General features: G+C 31.8%; 1 protein-coding gene across 1 annotated transcript in view; it reads right to left on the reverse strand.

Annotated features, from left to right (window-relative positions):
- Window positions 1-23,637, reverse strand: part of LOC126828201 (pleckstrin homology domain-containing family G member 5) — a 180,296-nt gene that overhangs the window by 62,396 nt on the left and 94,263 nt on the right. Inside the window, exon 10 of the mRNA XM_056102167.1 lies at window positions 2,413-2,498. Coding sequence (XP_055958142.1) covers window positions 2,413-2,498 — 86 coding nt within the window. The remainder of the gene's footprint in view (window positions 1-2,412; window positions 2,499-23,637) is intronic.

Raw genomic sequence — 23,637 nt, forward strand, 5'->3', positions numbered from 1 at the left:
TTGTGTGGATAAAATCTTATATGTAGACAAATCAACACATCAAACTTTTATTTTTTTCCAAATATCAAAGAAGTCTTTCTAGTTTTTCAAACATTTGTGAATAAAGGCCCTTAGACTACAGCACACTGGATATTAATTAAATAACTGAAAAAAAATTGAATAAGCATCTACAAGATAATGCAAGTCTTGAGTTGTTGGTTTGACAATATTATCCAGTCTCACATTATTGTAAGCTGCATTTATAAAATTGATAAAGCATGGATAATAAATAATAACTTTGTTAATGCATAAAATCTAAAAAAATAATGATTCAAAAACTATTATTTATGCTTCATTACGAGTTAATTCAAGCATTTAGTATGCATACATACAAAACTTGTTCCAAAAATAATAATCCAGCAAATTAAAGCATTTTGTCACTGCACTACTAAAATGTCATATGTTAAGTTTCTTGAACATTTCAATATTCCAAAATGTTGTATCTCATCGGAAAGGGGTGCATTTTAAATGATTAATGCTAACAGTTAAGTCAAAATGCACATGCCTTATCTAATAAGAAATTAGATATTATGTCTGACTCCTATGCAATTAGTGATGAATTTGTATAATTGATAGATCTACTGGTATTTTTCTTAGGGTCACAAGAATATCCCAAAATAATCAAAATAGCTTATCTTTCAATCATTAAATATATTCCTACATTACATAACAATTCTCAGACATGCTTCTCCCCATGCTACGTACTGTTCAATATGATACTCTGGCACATCTTTAAGAACCATGCAATATGCAAGGAATAATCACAGGTTTTATGTTTCATTTTCTAATTGTATTAGGTTTATGAGATTTAGAGGGCATGTTTATTAGAAGTGGAAAGGAGCTTAATATCTTGTCAACACAACACTTGGTCATTATAAGACAGAAAAATCGTAATTCTTTATTTTTATTACCATGGTAACATGTACAATTTAACCAAGTTTAACTTTGCATTTTTGCCTCCTCTTTTTCAATTACCAACTTTCAAAGAATTTTTACATGCATGATAATGTGTACATGAATGAAGCATGGTATTTCGTCCCTCCCACACAACTGGGTTTTTCTCTGCCAATGCCTGGAATCAACACCCTTATTGCCCAACTACATCAGCCTGACAAAATCTCAGGAAGTCCAGATTTAAATAATGTAAAATATAAGACTAATGACGATTTAGATTATTCTGAATAATCTATATTATCATTTATCAAAGACAATGTTTGGTAGCTAATCTTATTCATCTTTCATTCGTCAACAACACATCCAACAACAAAATCTTTTTTGCTTATCTTCAAGTATTAGATTTAATTGATTAAAAGTTATAGTCATCTTTTAAAAATGCTTTTAAGAATATTAATCGTTTTATACAGTATAATACTTTTACTAGTGGAACAAAAACTATGTTTATTTGGTCTGAAACGTCCAAATTCTGAATTAATCGGGTTGAATTGATCCGAGATTCATCAGACCCGATAACCAAATGAGACCAACTCTATTGACTTTAATTCTTAAACTGGATATTTCAATTCAATTCCACATTTGAAAGTAATTTTGAGCAAGATAGTGAGGCTATTAAAGCAGAAAAAGGTGCCCCCTCTCCGCCCCCAAATTGAATATTAGCATATAATTGATATATATTTTGTATATAATGTATTATGAAGTTAGTTTGATGACTAATATAAATATAATATATATGCAAAGAGATATAATTATACAAGACATAACATTACCACATACAGACACACTGTATGTCAAATAATACACAACACAATTTAATTATAAATTATATTTAACTCAGACCTCAGCCCCAAAAAATTAACGTTAAATTTATTTTTAAAGGCCCAACAAACTGGATCAATCACATATCTCAGAAGTCAAAAATGGGGGTACTATTTTAACATAAAGACGGTTGTTATTGAGCACGTAGGATGAGCATCAAAAATAAATCCGGAAGAATAGGCCAGAGTGTGCAAAAGAGATAAACAAAACTATTACTTTATTTATGGCAGCATCAATTTAACTTTTATTCCACCATGTTGGGCCTTTAAGCATCAAGTTTGCATACCGGTATTACGATACAATTATCATTATTCTCTATCTTTTGTCATTAGCTAACAGCAAGTTTAATTATCTTACAACTCTGTGTAATTTTTTGGATAGCAAATTTCAGATTAATTGTTCAATAAAAGCAGCAAATGAGCAACAAGGTTAAATACCAGGAACCATGTGGAAGTTATTGTTCTCATTAAAGGCAATCATAACAGATTAAAACAAACCAACCCCAAACCTCTATAGAGAAGCTTTTTCAGCATTTGCAATAAGAACACAGATTATTAATAAAACATGTATTGGTTACATAAATAATAAATGACAACTTACCCCTGATGATTTGGAACTTTTATTGGACGATTTATTGCTGCTGTTTGTCTTGGACTGTTTGCCATTGAAAACATCAACATCTTTTTCTGGAAAAAGAAAAAGACAATGATTCTGTGAATTGAGTGTTAAAGGAGGTAAAACAACCTTGATTTAGGTTAAAATAAACTACCGTACTTGAGGTTGATATGATATGTGTTATATTTCCATTAGTGATGGAGTGAGCTCTATAAACACCGGAAAACTACTGGAAAACACCATTTTATACTGAATATTGGAAAACACTGGAAAAACACTAAAAACCGGAAAACACACTAAATACCGGAAATTACCCTAAATAGGTAACCGAGTGACTGACACCCAAATAGGTAACCCGGAGCCTGGTCCTCTGTGTGCCTGGGTTAAGGTTAGGGTTAGTTTCCGGTTTATAGTATAGCCCTTCTCTGGGTTACCTATTTAGGGTGTTTTCCAGTATTTAGTGTTTTTTCCGGTATTTAGTGTTTTTTTTCCAGTATTTAGTGTTTTTCCGGCATTTTCCGTTTGTTTTCCGGTATATAGTATAGCCCGCTTACTCTTCTCTGGATACCTGTTACCACTGTTTGTCGTGCATTTTGTACACGGTGAATTGTCCATTTGCTGATTACACTATTTTGCCTATACCGTTTTTTTTAGTACTTAAATTTTTGTCTATTGGTTTGGATTGTTCGTACTTGGTTTTATTTTATTAAAGAAACTAACCTTCTTTGTAGTATAAAATAAAGTATTGAATTAGGATGATTTAATCTGTTATTCTGATTAACGATAAAACAAGCTCTAAAGATTGAGCAGAAATCGACTAGTTGACTGAATTTATATGTAGTTTCATTTTTGGCTTATGTCAGCAGTGAAACATAATTTTAGTTAAATCTCACAACTGGCTTTTTTTTTCTATTGACATACAGTTTTTAACAGGATTGACTTCCCATCAACCAAATTAACATATATAATCAAATCAAATTGACAATATTATAATTTACCAAAATCTAAGAGGTCTAGCTATTTAAAGTTGTATATATTTGGTATGACTAAACAGTGCTATAATGAAATTAGCCCCATGGTTTACTTGGTTGTGCAAATATAAATAACTGGACGCTTAGAATGAGTGTCCACTTTACTGTCCTGTAAATTTGGGTGTACACCATTTATAAAATGACTACAATGTATAGTTTGTCTTCTCAACGTAACAAAATATTGAATCAATGAGAGTTCTCAGGCTATGGTGGCCGATCATTATTTCTGAAATGACCACAGAAAATAGATTATGTCTAGAAACATGGGCACGTGGGGTTATATTATGATTATAGTCTATTTTACAACCAGTTTCATACTTACTATAAAGGCATGCTTTTATAAATATGAGAGAGAGAGAGAGAGAGAGAGAGAGAGAGAGAGAGAGAGAGACTGGAAACTAAGTCATTTTGGGATGAACACATGGTTCAATTTTATTTCATACATTCACTTGCGCATAGGGCTCATTAAATGACAGTGGGAGGAAACCAGCGATTCTGGAGAAACCCCTCGAGGTTGAACAGACGACCATACTTCTTGTCATGTATAAGCTGGGAATCGAAACCACGCCAATTGACTCATGATCTAAAGCACACACCTAAGACCAATCACCCCCGCCAAACATGTGAAGCAATGAGCACTGAATGACTCATGTTTTAATACAAACTATATTTTAATACAAATTTTAACATTTACAATCGTGAATTTAACATATTGGCACAGACTTTTCTCATAATCTTTATATTCTGAAGAATGTCCATCCGTGGAAGCAAATATGAAACTTATGAAATTAAATGAGGTTTAATGTCCTCCCTGCGTGTGAAAACCAATGTATACACGGAACCTCAGTTTTTCCTCCTATCAAAACAACTCAACACTGTTCATTGCCTTAAAATGGAACCTCTTGGTGTGAAGCAGAGGCTTATTCACTGAGCCAGGGTGACTCATTCCAATATGTATAATCGTTTAGACTGCAGACCAGGGATTGGCCATGTGAACTTCTCAAATAATATATGTATCAAGTGTTCTAGAAAGAGTAACCACACCCTGCCCCATGCATGACACCCATCACTACGTTTAGCTAACTGTAATAATAGCTTGGACCTCTATAAGTCTCCTGCCATATTCTGGTTGAGTATTAAATGGTTGACACAGACAGACAAAAAATACCACATTATTTCAACAAAATTCTGTGTTTGAAATGAAAAATTTTCAAAATCAAGGTGAATTGACCTTTTTGAATTATAATGCAACTGTAATGATTGATAAGAAATTCTAAAATTTATTCAGTTAAATGTTCATCTGGAACTTGTTGAAAAAAAAATCATGAATCATATTAAAGAAATCTCTGACACTTCTTCTCTTTGCATATAATTTTTGTGTCAATAAATAACAAGAAACTAATTGCAGAGTCTGGGTTCTGACATGTTGTTTTATGTATCTGTGTCATAACCTGCAAGGGTTTAAAAATGTGGGGCAAAAATTAAAGAAACCGAACATCTTTGATAAAGGTAAAAATAAAGCTTTGAAACTTGATTGATCCAATGTGTAATTTCTTTTTAATATATCCAGACATGGTTTTATTTAGTTCAAAATAGATACATGAATTTAGTTCTTCTAGGTTAATAGAGCTTAATGTCAATTTTTACCATTTAATTCTCAATTAAATACAATTTTCCCATAAAGTTTTAAGATAAGCCAACCAGGAAATAAGGCACCTTACACAAATTAAGGCTTTGTCAAGGAAGAATCTCTCAGGTGTCTGACATTTCATTTTAGCACAGATTTGTCTTTTATTCATGTCCTGCACAAAGATCAAAAATATCAGGTAACAGTTTGATGTCTTGAGATTTTGTCAGGTACAAATACAACTAAATAATTATTTCTAGACCTAAAGATGAGCAAATTTTCTGAATTCATCAGATTACAGATTAATGAAACGAAATGGGGTTCAATGTCCTAATATTCTGCTCCGACCGAGCTAATGAAGACAGGCATACGCCATACAGTGTATTATGAGGGAAATTTTGCCCAGGTAATGGCACTATGGCTTACTCTTATATCGATTTTCAACTGCCACGGGATATTTTACGTGCACACTAACGTATACATGGGATCTCGTTTTTTCATCCTGCTTTTGAATGTCAAGACAGAGATGAATAACTTTTGATGTCTATGTAATATTATTAGAAAAACAGGTAGTATAGTTATGTTCACTTACATTGAGTGTGATATTGTCAAAAATAGACCAAAAATAGGTCATTGGAGGACAAGTCCAGCACAAGAGAGAGAGAGAGAGAGAGAGAGAGAGAGAGAGAGAGAGATGGGGTTTAACATCCTCTTAATACAAACTAGGTAAATTCAGGACTAACATGGGGTCTTCAGCAGTTGGGGGAAACCGGAGGACCTGGAAAAAACCCACAAGGTTGGACAGTTGACCCTACTCCTCGTCACATAAAAGTGGGGAATCAAAACCACGCCTGTTGACTCAATGACATACCTTATGATCCAATGCGCGCATTAACCATTTGGATACCCCCCACCCCATCCAGCATAAAGACTTGTACATACTCTTCTATAAAAATCACATATCTTTAAAAGTTTGTAATATTTGTTATAAAGTAAGAATTGAGGGTCTAACCCATCAACATTATTGATGAGAATATATCCTTAGTTTGCAAGAACATAAAAATTAATCATTAAAATTCTTATAAAATGCTCAGTCATTATAGATACATTATGGGAGATTAGATAAAGAGCTGGCAGTTCTTATTATAATAGTTAAAAGCTAGATAATGTAAAGGGAATTGATCCACTCTGAACTAAGATTTTAGCGATTGAATTTTGGGTCTAGCCTCGATCATCATTACTAAAGTCGGTACTATAAAAAACAGTCTCGATTATCCACTTTTTGATGTAATTATCAATGACCGTTGAGCAGCAGATAGGATTCTAACCTAGAAAAAATAGCAGGCTAGCGATGACATCGAGAGTTGATTATGGTCTGGATAAATTAATTAATGTCTAATTAATAATTTAGATAACATTTCAGGCCTAAAGAAAGACCTGCAATAGGCAGATTTATTCTTGCATAATGTATGTTTAATGATGGCATAACATTGAAAGGAAAGACTTGTAATCCTAAATAAATGAGTGTAGAGCATTTTTTCTAACCGTTATTAAACTTGCTTAGTTGGCCAAAAATAAACAACTTTTGAAAGTACATGGACACATAATGGTCTTTCAGAAGATGTTACTATACTCTTGATTACTTTGGCAATCTGGTGGGAAAAAAAAAAGTTTCCACAAAAAACATGTTTGTTTGTTTTCTCCCAAAAAAGTTTTCACAAAAAACACGTATTTTTTTTTCTTTCTAAAAAGTTTTCATGAAAAACACGGTTTGTTTTCTAAAGGTGTTAATCACTGTAATTTGTCAATAATTAACAAGAGCCAAAGTTCAAATATGGCCTTTACATCACAATCATATGCTTGTGGTTCAAAATCTATAAAACAAACAACTCAACAAGCAGAAGATTTCTTTTTTTAAGTATTTTAAGTATTTCACACACAGACAATTTTTAAGTATTTTGAGCATTTGAAATATTTCTATATGATAACGAACAGAACTGTTTACTTCTATGATGGGAATTTGGCAAGATGTGGCAAGATAAAGTCCAATACTGTAAAAGTATTGAGTTCTTCATATTTTCCTACAATTTATCAGTTTGTCATCCTATAATTTATCAGTTTGTCTTCCTATAATTTATCAGTTTGTCTTTTTGAACGAGGAACTTCTTCCATACACTTGCAAATCACTTCTAGTAGTTATACTTGTTCTGGGAGAGATCAACACTCTTCAAAAAATAAGCCAACAGCTCCGCCGATTTGAATACAGCGACATGAAATTCTAGTACTTTGGACAACTGCACAACTAACGTCAGACTTTGATTTTTGATAAGTCACAATTCCAAGATGGCTGCGATGACATCATGATCCATTCCTGGTTTATAATGTATGCTTGTACTTGTTTTTCAGAGTTGTAGTAATCTAGTGGTTTGGACAATGGAAAAACTGAGATGGGTCAAGAACAAAATTCAGATTAGTCAGGCGATGGACATTCAGCGTTGATATGTGACTTTTGAATGACGCAAAAAATAGTCATCTGTACAAAGAGGATCTTCAGTCACAGTAAGAATTCAGCACCTGTCTTGGCCAAATTTTCAATAACCAAAGTATTGTGTTGATAAGTATTAATGTATTCATATGTTTAAATACAACATTTTTGTGAAGTCTCTATACAGACACTTTTAGAATTTAATACCTGTCTTGACTAAATTTTCAGCAAAAGAAAATAACCAGAATTGTATTTACATATATTTATGTTCTTTGTTTGTTTAAATATAACATTTTTGAAGGTTCTAAATGTTAAATATTTTACACAGGTCTACCTAACAAGCACCAAATAACTGACTTTAAAACTTTATCTTTGGTAAATTAGACAAATACACAGTCAACAACAGCTAAGAACTGTGGCACCCTTTTGTAAAGTTTCTTTTGTGAAAAAGATTTAGAAAACAAAAGAAAAACTAGTTTAGCCCCAAGACTTAAAGCTTTCTTTCAGGGGCAGTCTAAACAAACATCAGTGAGTATTTAAAAGGGAACAAAAAATCCACGCTACAAGTTTGCGATTCTTTTGAGTCTTAGTTTAATTGGCTGCGGCTTTGATTCCACAAACACAGACTTAGAATAAAAACAAAAAACAAGTTTGTATCTATGTAAAAAATGCTGCCCTATTGAAAGATCACAAGGTAGAAATCGATAATGGCACAGTCCTTCTTAGTTATTTTAAATCTTTTCAAGGGTTAATACTTTGCAATGTTAAAATCTAAGGATAGCTAGGCAGGAATTAACTTCTCAACTGAACCAACTTTAATTGATCTGTTTAATGCCAAAAATGACTGATACTTATTCAACACAATTAGAAACCTGTAAAAGTTAGTACAACTGACCATATTTATCCAACAATTTGGAAGTGAGAACTTCAATCGACTCTTCAGCAGTTGAACCGCCCAAAACTGCCCCAAACCACAACAAACAGTTGCTCCCGCCAGCACCTCAAATTTAAATTGCCCAAGTCACCACATCAAGAGTAATATTTAACCGTCTTTTCCTCAAATCAAAGGAATAATAACTATTGCATTACATAGACCAATAAATCATTTCAATACTAGTTTGCTGTCTCAACCAGAAAAAAAGGCTATGCCAACTTTAATATTTGTTCTTTGGGAATACCCATTAAATGGGGAAAAAAATAAAAGTAAAAGGCTCTAGTGAAAAACTCATTCTTCCAAATTTAAAAACAAAATTCACTTGCAAGTCTTGCAAAACTATTTACTTATCAGGACCCCAGGGAATAAAAAATTAAATTGACTTTGTCTAAGGTAAATAGTAGCAGGTGTTTCTAGAAGCATAAGCAAAATGTCTCTAGTACCATAAGTAAGATAAAAGCAGTTTAGCCAACATTGAAAAAGTAGATATACTTTACATTAATTAGCCAAATATTATCAAACACTGGTCATTGGTGTCCATTTAGACTTATATTTATTAAACTTAAATCAGGTCTTACCAGTATTTAAATTAGGAAACCCATTTTTAACAAAAATATTGATTTCTGAGACAATCTGTAGCTGAAAGAGTTGTGATCCAATACAGATATTGTTTGGGAGTAGAGAGGCACTAAGAACGGATATTTATCACAAACAATTGCAAATAATCAGCCAAGCTAATCAAACTTTGGCAGCACAGGGGGCAATGTTCAGTATGTGATGTTTTGCTTAAAACAACTAAGGCGGACCACAAGATGGAGACCTACCCTTGATATCAACAAACATCAAGATAACTATGTGACGCCTCACTTTATATCAATCGAATATTGGGAGTAAAAGTAAATATCTATCCCATTATTTCAATGACAAAACTCGACCGTCAAGTATTTATTCACACTATAAACAATTTAAAGTTTTGGACAGGACCATTGTTTCAATAGTACTACAATAAAGTTCATTGGTTGATATTCAGGCATTGCTTGGATCATTCCCAAGAAGTTTACCTTTCTTTGTAAAGCTTTATTGGAATCTGTTATTTTGATGAAAGGATATTAAAATCTTAATTAAACCCCTTAATGTTATTTCAATCGATTCTCTTTCTTTCTTTTGGCACAGGAAAAATCTAACTCAAGGTATATTTTTAACCTCTGGCTTTCCAAATATGTGATATTGAACCAAGTAGAATTTGATCCTGTGTCAAAGATATACAAAATCTAACTCAGGGTATATACATTTAACCTCTGGCTTTACAAATATGAGATATTGAACCAAGCAGAATTTGTTCTTGTATTAAAGATGTACAAAACCTAACGCAAGGTAGGCTATACATTTAACCTCTGGCTTTACTATGAGATTTTGAACCAAGCTGAATTTGATCCTGTATTAAAGATATATTGCCTTGTGCATAATTAGATCATTTCTTTGACCCTCTATTGTCACGAGCAGAATTAGGTCATCTGTTCAACTCTTTAAACTTATTTTTATTTGAAGGTATGTTGACTTTAGAGTTAATTAATCTTTAAATTAGGAGGTTAACGAACTTGTACCATATTTATATCATGAATACAACAAATACTTCAGATACATAAAGAATTTCTAATAAAAAGAAACAATCCATTATTCTATTGTTCAGCAAATCAGTTTTATTCCGTGAAAACATGGAGTAATCAAATTATTTCAATGGCATTTAGTAACTGGAATGGTAATACACAGGATCAAATTCTATGGAATACAATCACTGCTTATTATAACTGAGCGATGTTTCGACTAGGATTTACATTGCTTAATATCTTAAAGACTAGAGAATCCAAGTCTAAAACATCGCTCATTATAACAGACAGTAATTCTATTCCACTGAACTACATCCTGCATATATTAAAGTAGCTAAGTCTCTAACTGAATATCATCCAAAGTCTTCGACATTGAAAACACAAACTATTTGTCAATTTAAATTAACATTGATGTTGTGATCTTACCGGGAAAAGATGGGCTTCTGGGATCCAATATTTAAGACAAAATAAACATTATAGCATTGGTACACGAATCATGTACCATAATGCTTTTAAGCGCCATTTGTAACAAGAGACTCGAAGAACGAGGCTAGATATATTCCACGGGTCATGTCAAACGGTGACGCCATATTCTTATCTGGAGAGCATGCGCAATAAATACTATCGGTGTAGACTGGAATAACCAGACGCTAGAGATTGCCATCCGATGGGGACTTCTGGCGTATTTCCCCGAACATAACTGATTAGAAATTAGAATAAAAAAGGAAACGATTGAATGTAAATCAGTTTGTATATATTCATATTACATTATTATATGCGTTGCAACAGATTTGTGTCAATTTCTAGGTCCCAAATATTAGCGATTTAGCTCCTTTAAGACTAGTAATTATTTCCTGCAATTTCAAGATACATCAATGTAGTTGATCTATTTGTAGCAATTCTTTCATTTCCACTTTATGCGCCTAATTAATTAGTTGCAAGTCAACTCAAAATAGATTGATCTAATAAAAACATGTTTTCCTTGACCCAGATGTAAATGTTTTCTATGTAAGTAATTAAATCAACTGAGTGGTTACAGGAAAGACTAAGATTAAAGCTAATAGAAAATTTAACGTCTTTTTTCACAGAACCAAGGAGGCCTACTACTGATTCAGACAAATCAAACAAAGAAAATTGGCCAAAGAACAAAATACAATTTTAAAGCAAGATCAATGAAAAACGAAAAAAAAAATTATTTTATTTGATTCATCAGTTCAATAAACCAATATGAATACAAAAGTATCTCAACATAATTTTTTTTCTTTTTCTTAATTTAACATTGTGGAAGACTCAAACACATTAATACAATAAAAAAAAAAAGAAAAAGCAACATCTAAATAGGGACGAGAAGAATTTTGTTTTTTCAAATTGTTAACGAGTAATTCAGATGCCTTTTACAGATAATGTATATTAAAAAAAACAAAAAAAAACCAAAAAAAAACAGTCAATTAAGCATTACATACGATATGTAGATGCCTTTTACAGATAATGTATATTAAAAAAAACAAAAAAACCCCAAAAAAAACCAGTCAATTAAGCATTACATACGATATGTAGGGAAAGGGATTTTATGTGTTTCCAACTCTTGTATAGCTACTTCCTGAATAAAACTATTTTTGACATAAATGCCATATGTATTTTTGTGTTGCAACATATATTATTCATTTTGTTTGAACCATTATCTATAAATAAAGTAAGGTAGTCTAAGATAAATTACCTTGAAAAAGATAAGCAGTAGAATCTATAGTCAATGATTTACTTCGGTAGTTTTTAAATCGAATACTCGTAACATCCTTCGCATAAATATTTTTAAACATTTTAACATAATCCTCGATCCACAAGGTAAAAAATAAATAATCAAAATGGTGTCTTATGCAGACGTCGTTTAGTGTCAGGTATGGTTTCTTTCAAATAGATCATGAACAACTCCTTATAACCTGTTTTCAATAGATCTCTGACCACAATAAATATACATTGGCATTCAACAAGTCACTTGCTGTCATAAGAAAAGATAATAGAGGACATTTATTGACAGTTATTTATATATAGAATGATCTATCATTTATTTGTATATCAAGTTTCTCCCTACCTTGTATCAAATAAATATATTAATCAGGGTCAAAATACAATCCCAGCCTTACCTTTCACACTATGTAATTATAACTGAAACAAAACTATTTGTATATCAAATTATTAATATTCGTATATCGAGGAAGAATGTCATGACTTTAACATAAAAAAAGTTATATATTTTATTATTCATTAAAGGTCTACAGATCTATTTTGACATTAATATAGAATGTTCATTACTAACAGGCAAAATTGGTCTGGGAAGTTAAGTTATTACCAAATACATCAAGTAGATCAATCAACATTGCGCTTAGGGGTTTTTAGCAGTGGAAGTAAACTGGAGGACCCAGAGAAAACCCACGAGGTTGGACAGGCGACCCTTCTCCTTGTCACCTACAACCGGGGAATCGAAACCACGCCAGTTGACTCAATGACAGACCTTATGATGCAGCAGCGTGCACATGCTAACCATTCAACCCCCCTTGTTGAAACATGGAATAAATTCATTAGACTTTTTCCTAATTTACAAGTGGATCATAAAAATATTCCCTTTGGTTCATTTTCAGCTATTCTTGCTTTTTTCACTTTTCCAAAATACTTTTTTTTCTTCAATCATCCATTTAAATTTACATAATGTACTATATTTATCCAAATCCTTTACCTGATGCTGACTGTATTTGATTCAATCTTTCGACTTAAATATCACACAACATGAACAATATTCCAAAAGAGCAAATTTGAATAAGGTCTTAGCTAAACTATGTTGATGGATACAAAAAAAAAAAGGAAGAAGAAACATTCCATCACATCAGAAGGCCAACACATTATTTAAAATAAATATTAGCTCTTCCTATTGACTTCATACATCTAATGGAACAAAATGCTGCTGCACAATTTTGAAAATTAAAGACATGCATAATGAGTGCAAAGTTATATCAATTATGGCCCTGATCGAGTCTCATCTAAGTATGCAAACACATTATTTGAAATAAATATTAGTTTCTGTTTGTTAACATCATACATCAGATGAAAACAAATGATACTGCATGATTTTGAAAATTAAAGACATACATAATAAGAGCAGAGTTATTATATCAATTAATATAGTATTTGAGAAATATTATGGAAATGAAATAAAATAGGGTTTAACGACTGATCTCCGCTCCGACTAGACTAAAGAAGACGGACATATACGCCATACAGTGTGCTATATGAGGGAAATTTTGCCCGGACAGCAGCACTACGGCCTACTCTTATATCGACTTCCAATTGCCAAGGGATCTTTTATGTGCACGCCAATGTGTATATGGGACCTTGGTTTTTGGATAGCTGTCCTTGTCAGGCCCTCCGTCCTGCACCACTGAAAATTAAGAAATATTATCGCCTCAGGGCTTCCATATATATTTAAGCTGATATAAAATAAAGGAGGTTATAGGGTAAAAGCAGATATAGGTTTATTAGGTGTAAATAAACAGAAGGTATATTATATACTATGTGATCTTCAGGTGTAAAAAGGTTATAAAATAACCCACTTTTAACAAGTCTTAATGGGATATTTGATATTCAGAGGTCAAAAAGAAGGAAGCATCACATAATTTGGCTTTATAATAAAGAATCAGTTTAGATCACTGCACTTACAAATAGCAAAATAAGAGTAAAGCAAAAATCTATGCTACCTCAATACTTATACAGCAATATCTAATATTGACAATTCATTTACATCAAGGTCCCTAATTTTGGATTTTGCTGAGTTTGTACATCTGATTCTGGATTTCGTGAAATGAAATGAAATGGGGTTTATTGTCATATTGTCTGGATTCCCGTACATTAGTTACAAAGTGTATTTAATTTATATACTATTGAATATTAAGGCCAAAACAATTTGATTTTTTTGGCGTCTTCTTAAAAAATTTTGCTAGAGTCATGTTTTGCTTCAAATTCGAAACCTTTAAATTTGAACTAAAAGCTTTTGAGCAACAAAGTATTTTTTATTTTGAAGTTGAACTTTTCTGATCTAAAATAATATCAAACAACATTTAAGCGTTCCAAAAGAACAAAAATTCAAATTACTATCATGTTTTGCTTCAAATTCGAAACCTTTAAATTTGAACTAAAAGCTTTTGAGCAACAAAGTATTTTTTATTTTGAAGTTGAACTTTTCTGATCTAAAATAATATCAAACAACATTTAAGCGTTCCAAAAGAACAAAAATTCAAATTACTATCAAAAATCTACTTTTGCTCACATTGAGAACATTGTAAAAAAAAAAATCTTCTGATTCAGCAAATAGGCCAACTGATTTAAAAGCATCGAAATAAATCATTGGAAAGATCCTTTAGCTTAAATTTAAGAACAGTTCGAAAGAAGCCTTTCAAACTGATGATAATCAAGTTATCGAAGAATCTCCTGAACTTTAAAGGCAAATAAAATGTTCTTTTTCCATTAATCTAATTGTAATTGTAATTCCATTGAAGCTTAAATTAAATTTTCTCTGCATGTGATAATAGGCATTTTGACAATACAAGCTACCTTCTTCAATAGAAATAAGTGACCTTGTGTTTTACAAGATTTCTAGAAAATCGTCATTTCCAGTTAATGAGAACAGAATAACACATATGCAAGAGAAGTTTTACAAAATTAAAGAAGGAGAAATCCGAGATATATGTCAGTAAATAAAGCTGGTTAATTCTGTGCAGAAGGCTCTTAGAACTCTTTACTATAGTCTATTTAAAGCCCTGGGATATGTTTTCAAAGCAATACTTTTGATCTGTGCTTGTTTTCCAAAGAGCAATATAATTTGCAAGTATTGCAAAGTCATATACGAGTGCTCTAAAAGACTTATCATTTCCATATGGCTCAATTTATACTTAAACTTTTAGTTGGAACCCAGAAAAGCTGTGACTTCCCATTTAACAAAATGTGCCAACTCTTGTGTAAAAGAAGAACTAAGCACATTCAGATGAAACAATATTTTTAAGTTTTCAAAAATTCATTATGCATCTCCACTCATGTGTTCAAATTTTTTAAGGTAGTTATAATTTAGTTTATAAATTCATCTACTTAATAACTGGGAAGTGTGAATTTTTCTTCTGATATTTTATCTAACAATTGTGATGATAGTACACTGTGAACTCTTTTATATTTTAGGTTAGTAATTACATAAATTAATTTGGACTTGGTTCCAGATTCAGAAACGTTTGGCATAAATGGGGACTCTAATTTAGACCAACATGATTAATAGGTAGGGGGTGGGGGGATGTATTTTTATTATTGCTGATTCATAATGCTCATTTTGATGAATGTTTTTATTGGAATTTTACTACAGTCATTGTTTTATTATGAATAAATGACATTTTACACCATTTTTGATTGAGGTACACATGGTACTATTTATATCAGATTAATAACTTAAATAGAATTAAATATAAACTAAACAAGATTTATAGTCATATAGAGGAACTATTATGACCAAAGAAAAATATATGGATTTAAATTTTGGTCATTGAATTCAATAAAAGACCAACCAGTGACTTTAATTTAAGTCCAAATAAATTAGGAATCTGAAAAACAGCAACAAGAGAGAGAGAGAGAAATGGGGTTTAACGTCCACTCGACACAAACTAGGTCATTTCGGGACTAACATATGGTTTAATTTTATTTACATAATTCGCTTGCGCATACGGGTCTTTAGCAGTGGGAGGAAACCGGAGGACCTGGAGAAAACCCACGAGGTTGGACAGGCGACCCTACTCCTTGTCACGTACAACCAGGGATTTGAAACCACGCTAGTCGACTCAATGACAGACTTTATGATACAGCGCGCGCACGCTAACCATTCAGCCATCCATCCCCCCCAAACAGAAACAAAACATGGAAAACTCTTCCAGTGTAAAGTGGTATTAGATGTTCTAGGGACACAGCTCATTTTCTTTAACACCAAATATTTTTTTTAAAAATTCAATTCATGGTAATTCTAATGAACAGCATTGCAGTGTTTCAAACAAATATCATTGCCATACTCATATAAACCTCAAAAAGTTTCGGAAGTACAGAAGTACCAATGTTAATATACTCCTTGAGATACATCATAATACCTGTTCTTAAAAAAGATGTACTTTTGTTAATATAATCCAAGAGTCACATCGCTGTATTTTTATTTTTTTTATTTTTTATTTTTTATTATCATCCAAGAGACATCACTATGTTTTGTTTGTTTTTGTTTTTTTTAAAAAGATATACTTTTGTTCATATACTCCTAGATACATATAGATGTATTCTTCTAAAAAAGTTTCTGAAGTACCTGGTAGTATACCTTTGTTAATATAATCCAAGAGACACATAGCTATACTTTTCTTTAAAAAATGATTTACTTCTTTTAATATACACAGCTGTATTTTTCTAGAAAGGCTTTTGTAAATTATGTAAAGTAATGGACTTATGAAAGAAGCAATAGACTTACCATTATCATGTTTAACATAGAAGAATGTTATCATGGACGTCTGGTAACTGGCACAAATATTCAACATCATGTTTTTAATATTATGATGTAGATTCATTACACACTCAATATTATTTTCATTCTAAGTCGATTTTTAAAATTAAACACAAATGTTTAAGTTGAACTTCGGTTATTGTAAACAAATTAATATTTGCTCACAATCAAAATACGAAACTTTGAAGTTCAACACACTTGGAAAAAATAATAAAAATATAGTTTCTGTTGACAAGACTTTTTTTACTCCTCAAATTGCAATTGGTCTGAGGTTCGCAAAAGTTACTTCCACGTCAAAACAGTCAAAATAACTATTGAAAATGGAGGAACTTTTTTCTTAGAGAGTACATCCATTTTGATTCTTTTAAAAATACCATCAATATCCAACAAAAGATCAGATTTGTTATTCAGAAGTTTCTTTTTGACATTGATCAGATGCCGTTGTTAATCACTATTTAAAAGTTTTTGCTCAAACAAAAAGCAGCACATCGCACATTGCTGTACCAATAGCCAATCAAGTAATGAACAATGGGGTACAGTTCATCCTCCTACAATAGCCTCCACGACTTCATCAAACAAAACAAATAACAACATCGTTTACGGATTAACACGGGGAAAAAATCTGGATGACGCCGATTCTGTTTTTGCAATAGTCGATGAAACTCACAACAGTTCACGTAATTTACAATAAGCAGTAACCTTTCTACAAATACTCAGATGTAACTTGAATGCTAAAAGTCTCGGTAGATTAAGCAAATCTGGAAAACTTGTATCAAAAGATTTAACTTCAAGATTGACAAAATATCTTGATTCAACACAAAGCTAAACATCTAGAAGCACAAAATAAATATATCGCTCTTATTGTTCTTTTTAACTTAGAAAAAAAATTAAATATGCAGATTGAAATCCAGGGTATTCATAACTGAAAATCAAGCTTCAATAAAAGAAACAAAAACATTGTTCATCCCTTTAAATGTAGTTTGAATTAAATATTTGTAAAATTTCAATTTGCAAATAGCAAAATGTCCAAGTTCTTAATTTAGTACACTTTCCACTTAAGATAAGATTTGAGTCTCGACAGTTTAAAAGCAAAACATATTTATGGATTGGTCGATCAAGACAAATGACGAAAAGGAGTTATTTTGAGGACAAAAGATTTTGGTTATTTTTGCGTCCATTTGACAACCACCTAAATCTTGTTGACGACAGTGTAGCAGATGAACCACAAATATTGACAGAAGATGGTGCGATTGTTTCGAGGCCTCGCGGCTTCTCGATTGTTCAAGGATTAGACAAAAAGATCATGTTGGATCTGGTTTGATCTGAATGGAGTTATCAATAGTTTGCTTGAGATGGGTCTATACGTACACATCAGTCACCCGTTTATCAGTTTAGTTGTCTTACTTTACAGTTTCAGTAGCCAAAGAATTGGCAATGGCTAAAACGCATAACTTTTGATCTACCATTGCCAAATTTTGGGGGGATTTAGGGTCACTTAAAATTTACATTTCATTCTAGCTGATCATATTCTTTCAATTCTCTTTGAGAAAAAAAGGGGAAAACGACAAAATCCAAATACAAAAATGGATAAAAATGTTGTGAACTATTTCAAAGATATTAACAAAGTTTTTAAGAATGAAGTGCGAGATGAATTCACAATTTTACATAAATTGTTGGCAAGAATTGTCAAATGCCAAGAAATGTTTTTTTAAATTTTATCAAATATCAAAGTGCATGTCAACTATCGTTGAAGATATTCCAGAAAATAATTGGCTCATAAATTATTTAAGCATCATTATCACACTGACAAATAAAATAAATTCAATTAATTTTGGATTATATTCATATTCAGAACAACCATAGCCTAATAACTGATAATCCAAGCCCATTGGCCTACTTAAATTTAGTGCATAGTTTATTTAATAATGGACTTATGACCTCACTTTGTACTTAATACATTCAAAGCTACTTTCATTTATTTTTCAAACATTTAAAATGTTTCAAACCTATCGATTACTATTTCAAAAAGTCCTTGTTTTGCATTTTGCCTCATTTCTACACTCAGAATAACTGTTTTTGTCAACACATACCCAATCATGGCATACACTAGAATCATCATCATCCATCATCATCACCATGACATACACTAGAATAATACAATGTTACCTTAATCATGTTTTGCATTTGTGGACAGTCTCCCTTTTTGAGTTGGTTTGCAATTTTCAACTTGGTATACTGTACAGTGCCGTGAATTATTATGGTCAGCCCCAGGATCCATTCATATATTCACTTGATTTGATATTGTTATTGCAAGTAATGTTTGTGTCTCTTGTCCGTGGGTTTGTACTGGGTTTCTGTTTATTTATATAAAAGGCAGTTTTCCTGCACTTACTATTAAAGTAAGGTATTTTGTGTGTGCATTCGATAAACTCCTTAATAACCTCTTTGACAATTAGTAAGTCTAAGATTCATAAATGGACAGTTAGAATATGTAGTCAATGACATGGACAGTTAGAATATGTAGTCAACAATATGGACAGCTAGAATATGATAGTCAAAGATATGGACAGCTAGAATATGTAGTCAACAATGACATTAGAAATATGTATGAAATTGTCCAAACAATCTAATATGAACATGCACGATTTAACTATATAGTCAAATCACATCAAATTAAAATTTATTGATCTGCCAAGTGGTCAATACCTCTATTTCCTTCAACTGATTCAACGGTTGATAGCACAATGATATTCTAGGAGACGGCTAGATCAGAGAAAGTCTAGCACATATGATATCATGTGGATTGTGCGTTAGGGTAAGCATAAGGGTTACGCTTGGTCCAGGGTTAGGGTTAGTGCTTGCCCCGTTTACATCTCAAGAAATTGACTAAATCTGCAGGTCCTAACCCTTACCCTAACCCAAACCCACAAATGAATTCATATGTCCTAGAATGTGCTAGACCATCTCCGATCTAGCCTTCTCCGATATTATATCTGATGTTCTATTGAGAATTAACCTGTGCACTGGATTTCATAAATTTGAATGTACATGGTAGATAACTTCCACCGAGGTGATATCGCAGACAGTTAAAATAACAGTTTTGTATATATACAGACTCTAGTGAAGACAATACACATTAACTGATCAGATATACTAGAAAACTGAGACATGTTAACAGTCACTATTTTCTGTTTAAATAAAAGCTTGGTACCAAGCTTTATTTTCATTTTTGACACTGTCTTAAAACCATGTCATATAATTTACAGATTAATTTCATAAACTAATACATAATCCCCTTTGACACACGTCTTCCAAAGATTACAGTCAACTTACTATTTTCTTAACAAAGAGAAATACAAAAATTAAATACACGTTTGTCAGTGTTTATAATCATATGACTATGAATATTAGAAATTGACCATAACTTAAGACAATCCTATGTAAAATTCACAAAGAAATACTTTGAAGATGGTTTAGTTATATCCCTGGGGCTAATTCTGAGAGATAAAAGGTGAAACAGTGTTAGTTCCGTGTTATTTTAAAGGCACAAACATATTGTCTCAGGTGCTGGAAGGATTTCAAACGGATCCCAAAGGTTTCAGTATTGATCATCAAATCTTAACACCTTTATGTTACCCTTTCAACCAGCCAGATAATATCAGATACAGAGAGTTGGAGTTAAGCGGCTTCATCTCCTTCGATTTAAACAGGCGACCGGCCAAGTAAAATGTTCACACCAATATCCATCTACCAGGTAATCATTTGTTTTAATAACATAAACAGATTAACAATAAATCTCTGTAAATTCACCTCCGAGAGTAAACTTGGCAAATCAATATTGACTGTTTTAAACCAATTACTTAAAACCGCATAAAACAGAATTAAAATGTTATGTTACACACATCCGTAAATATTAGACTATTGAAACGGTTATTAACGCTAAACAACAAATGAGTATTTTTATTTGAAGTACAAGATTAATTTAACATATCAACACATTTTTCCACCGGGTGAACATTTCGGTCAAATATTGTCCGAGTGTCATCTTTTTAAAATTCTGAAATCTCATAAATTTTTTACCTCATATTAGAGCATTTAAAATCAAAGAATTCAACCATCTTAAAAATATTAAACATTTAAATACAGATGCAAAAATAAAAGCGACAATACTATATACCGGAAAACTACCGGAAAAGACCATGTTATACTGAATACCGGAAAACACCAGAAAAACACTGAATACCAGAAAACACCAGAAAAACACTAAATACCGGAAAACACCAGAAAACTACCGGAAAACACCATGCTATACTGAATACTGGAAAGCACCGGAAAAACACTAAATACCGGAAAACACACTAAATACTGGAAAATACCCTAAATAGGTAACCCGGAGACTGGCACTCTAAATAGGTAACCCGGAGCCTGGTCCTCTGTGTGCCTGGGTTAGGGTTAGGGTTAGTTTCCAGTTTATAATATATCCCCTTCTCCGGGTTACCTATTTAGGGTGTTTTCCGGTGTTTAGTGTGTTTTCCAGAATTTTGTTTTTTTCCAGTGTTTTCCAGTATTCAGTATAACATGGTGTTTTAAAAAAGATTTTCTCACCTTTTTTGACAAAGTATGGTGTAAGTTTTACATCCACTGAATACTGTATATTACACATTTTCATAACTGATTCAGATATCCTATCATAAAAATACAACTGATGTGTAGGCTATTGGCATATAAGCATTTTTCTGGATCTAAATCTATATCACATCAATGTGTCTTAGATCACATTATATGATGTATTTGACTAAAGCATAAATAGAACTGTGACGCCCTAAATAAAAAGATAACTTATATCAAGTTTTAAAATTCTTATCCGTAGATTGTCGATTGAAAATGACAAGAGAATCATAGTAGAAACGTCACTCCAATTAAAATACAGTAATTATTTTTCATAGAACTGTTGTGTTTATAGATAAGCTTCTCTGTTATCCCTGACCAAAATATTCCATTCAAATCTATTATAGAATCCAAAATTCATCCAAAGCACAATAAATCTTAGATTGAGATATATAGTATATTTGGGGAATTTACGAGTCAATTAAATAAAATCATGATCATGTCTATCACAATAGTCTAATTATAACTTCATAATTCTATACATTTGATTAATCTGCACGACTATACTGATCTATTAATAACCTAATAATTCCTTTAAATTCTCAATATCGCATCTCAATGATCATTATACCTATTAATGACTCGGAAGGTGAAATATCAAAGATCTAATCTTGTACTAATCTATATTAGGACTTCACTTGGTCGCATATAGTCAACATGGATCTGAACCCTTTTGAAGCAAAAGTTGCAATTTGAAACAAAGGTATTCAGTTTGTACTTCCAGCTATAAACTGACTTATATATATTTGCCAAATTTTATTTAAAACCATTCATTTATTGCATTATATTTTTGTTTGCATTTAGTATGAATAAAGCGCATCCTGATTACAATTTTCATTACAACCAGTCAATTTGAGATGTAATTAAATGTAATTAAAATGGTAATTAATTTGTAATATGACATCATCAATTATGCAAATTATGTAGAAAATTTGCATAATTCAATCTTCATTTATTGTGCAATTTTTTGTTAGCATAGCATGGTGTTAGTTTCAAAACATTGTCTTTTTCTATTGCAAATTTCCAATCAGAAAAATCTTAATTGCCGTTTGACAATTTAAATGAAGAGAAAAAAAAGTTGATCCCGAACCAAAAAACTCAAGAAATTACAGTTGATCCCTAAGTTCTCACCATATGATAAAATTCTAACATATCTACGGAGAAAAATCAAAAGTGGATAACCTGATCACGTTCATAATACAAAGCTGATCTGATCTATTCTAATGAAAGGGAAAACAAGAACCAAGAAAGTCTTATAAAAAACTAATTTCAGTAGGCAAAACTAATAATTTATTAATGATTTAAGTATTTGAACTTATTTTCCATAAGTCAGACAATGTCGTTTAGGGCAGACGTTTGACAATATGCTGACAGTCAATCAATCAATATTCGATACATATGTATAAGAAAGGTATTTATAATACGTCTATGCTTATTGTATTAGAAAACAATGACAGATTAAGACTTAATATGAATTATTGATGGGACTGTTTAGACTTGGTGCTAGCTAGACTAGTAGCACTGGAGACTAGTGACGTAACTGTGTCAACCAGATACACATTAACCATCCAATTAAAATGAAAGACATGTACAGAACAGGAACATCTTTCGCGAGATGGACTAGTAACATAAGTTACATAAGTTATGTCACTCAAAAACAATACCATTAAAAAATAACATAAGTTATGTCACTCAAAAACAATACCATTAAAAAATAATAGATTCAGTAAAGACTCATATAAAGGAAAGGATTTGACATACTAGGCTATTTTGGGACTAACACATGGTATGTTGCATTTTTATTGCAATAATTTGTTCCAAAATAGAGGTCTTTAGCAATTGGGGGAAACTGGGGGATCCAGAAAAAAACCAGGTTGGTAAACCTGGTGGCATAATTAATTTCGTCAATTGTTAATAATAACTGAGATTAGTAAAAGTTATAGTCTCAGTACATTTTTTTTTTATTTCCCTTTAATTTAAATATCTGCTTTGCCATATTGGCAGCCATGCTTGACAATCCAGATGTACACATCCGACATATATATAGACACAGCAGAAACATTGGTTCCAGAGGAAACCCAGGCACACAAACCCAGGGGCAGTCATTATTAATCTCGCCAATTGTTAAAGACAACTGATGGACACATCCAACATTTTTGGACAAAGCAGAATCAGTTGTTCTCCATTCTGACAAAACCATGACATAATTCTTAATTCAATTTGAAATTCCTGGCTTTTAGCCAATAAATCAACAATGAAAAGATGAAGGGCTTAAAGAACTGACTAGTAAATCTTA

Source organism: Patella vulgata, chromosome 7 (genome assembly GCF_932274485.2).
Source record: "Patella vulgata chromosome 7, xgPatVulg1.2, whole genome shotgun sequence".
In the NCBI taxonomy this organism is placed as follows: domain Eukaryota; kingdom Metazoa; phylum Mollusca; class Gastropoda; family Patellidae; genus Patella; species Patella vulgata.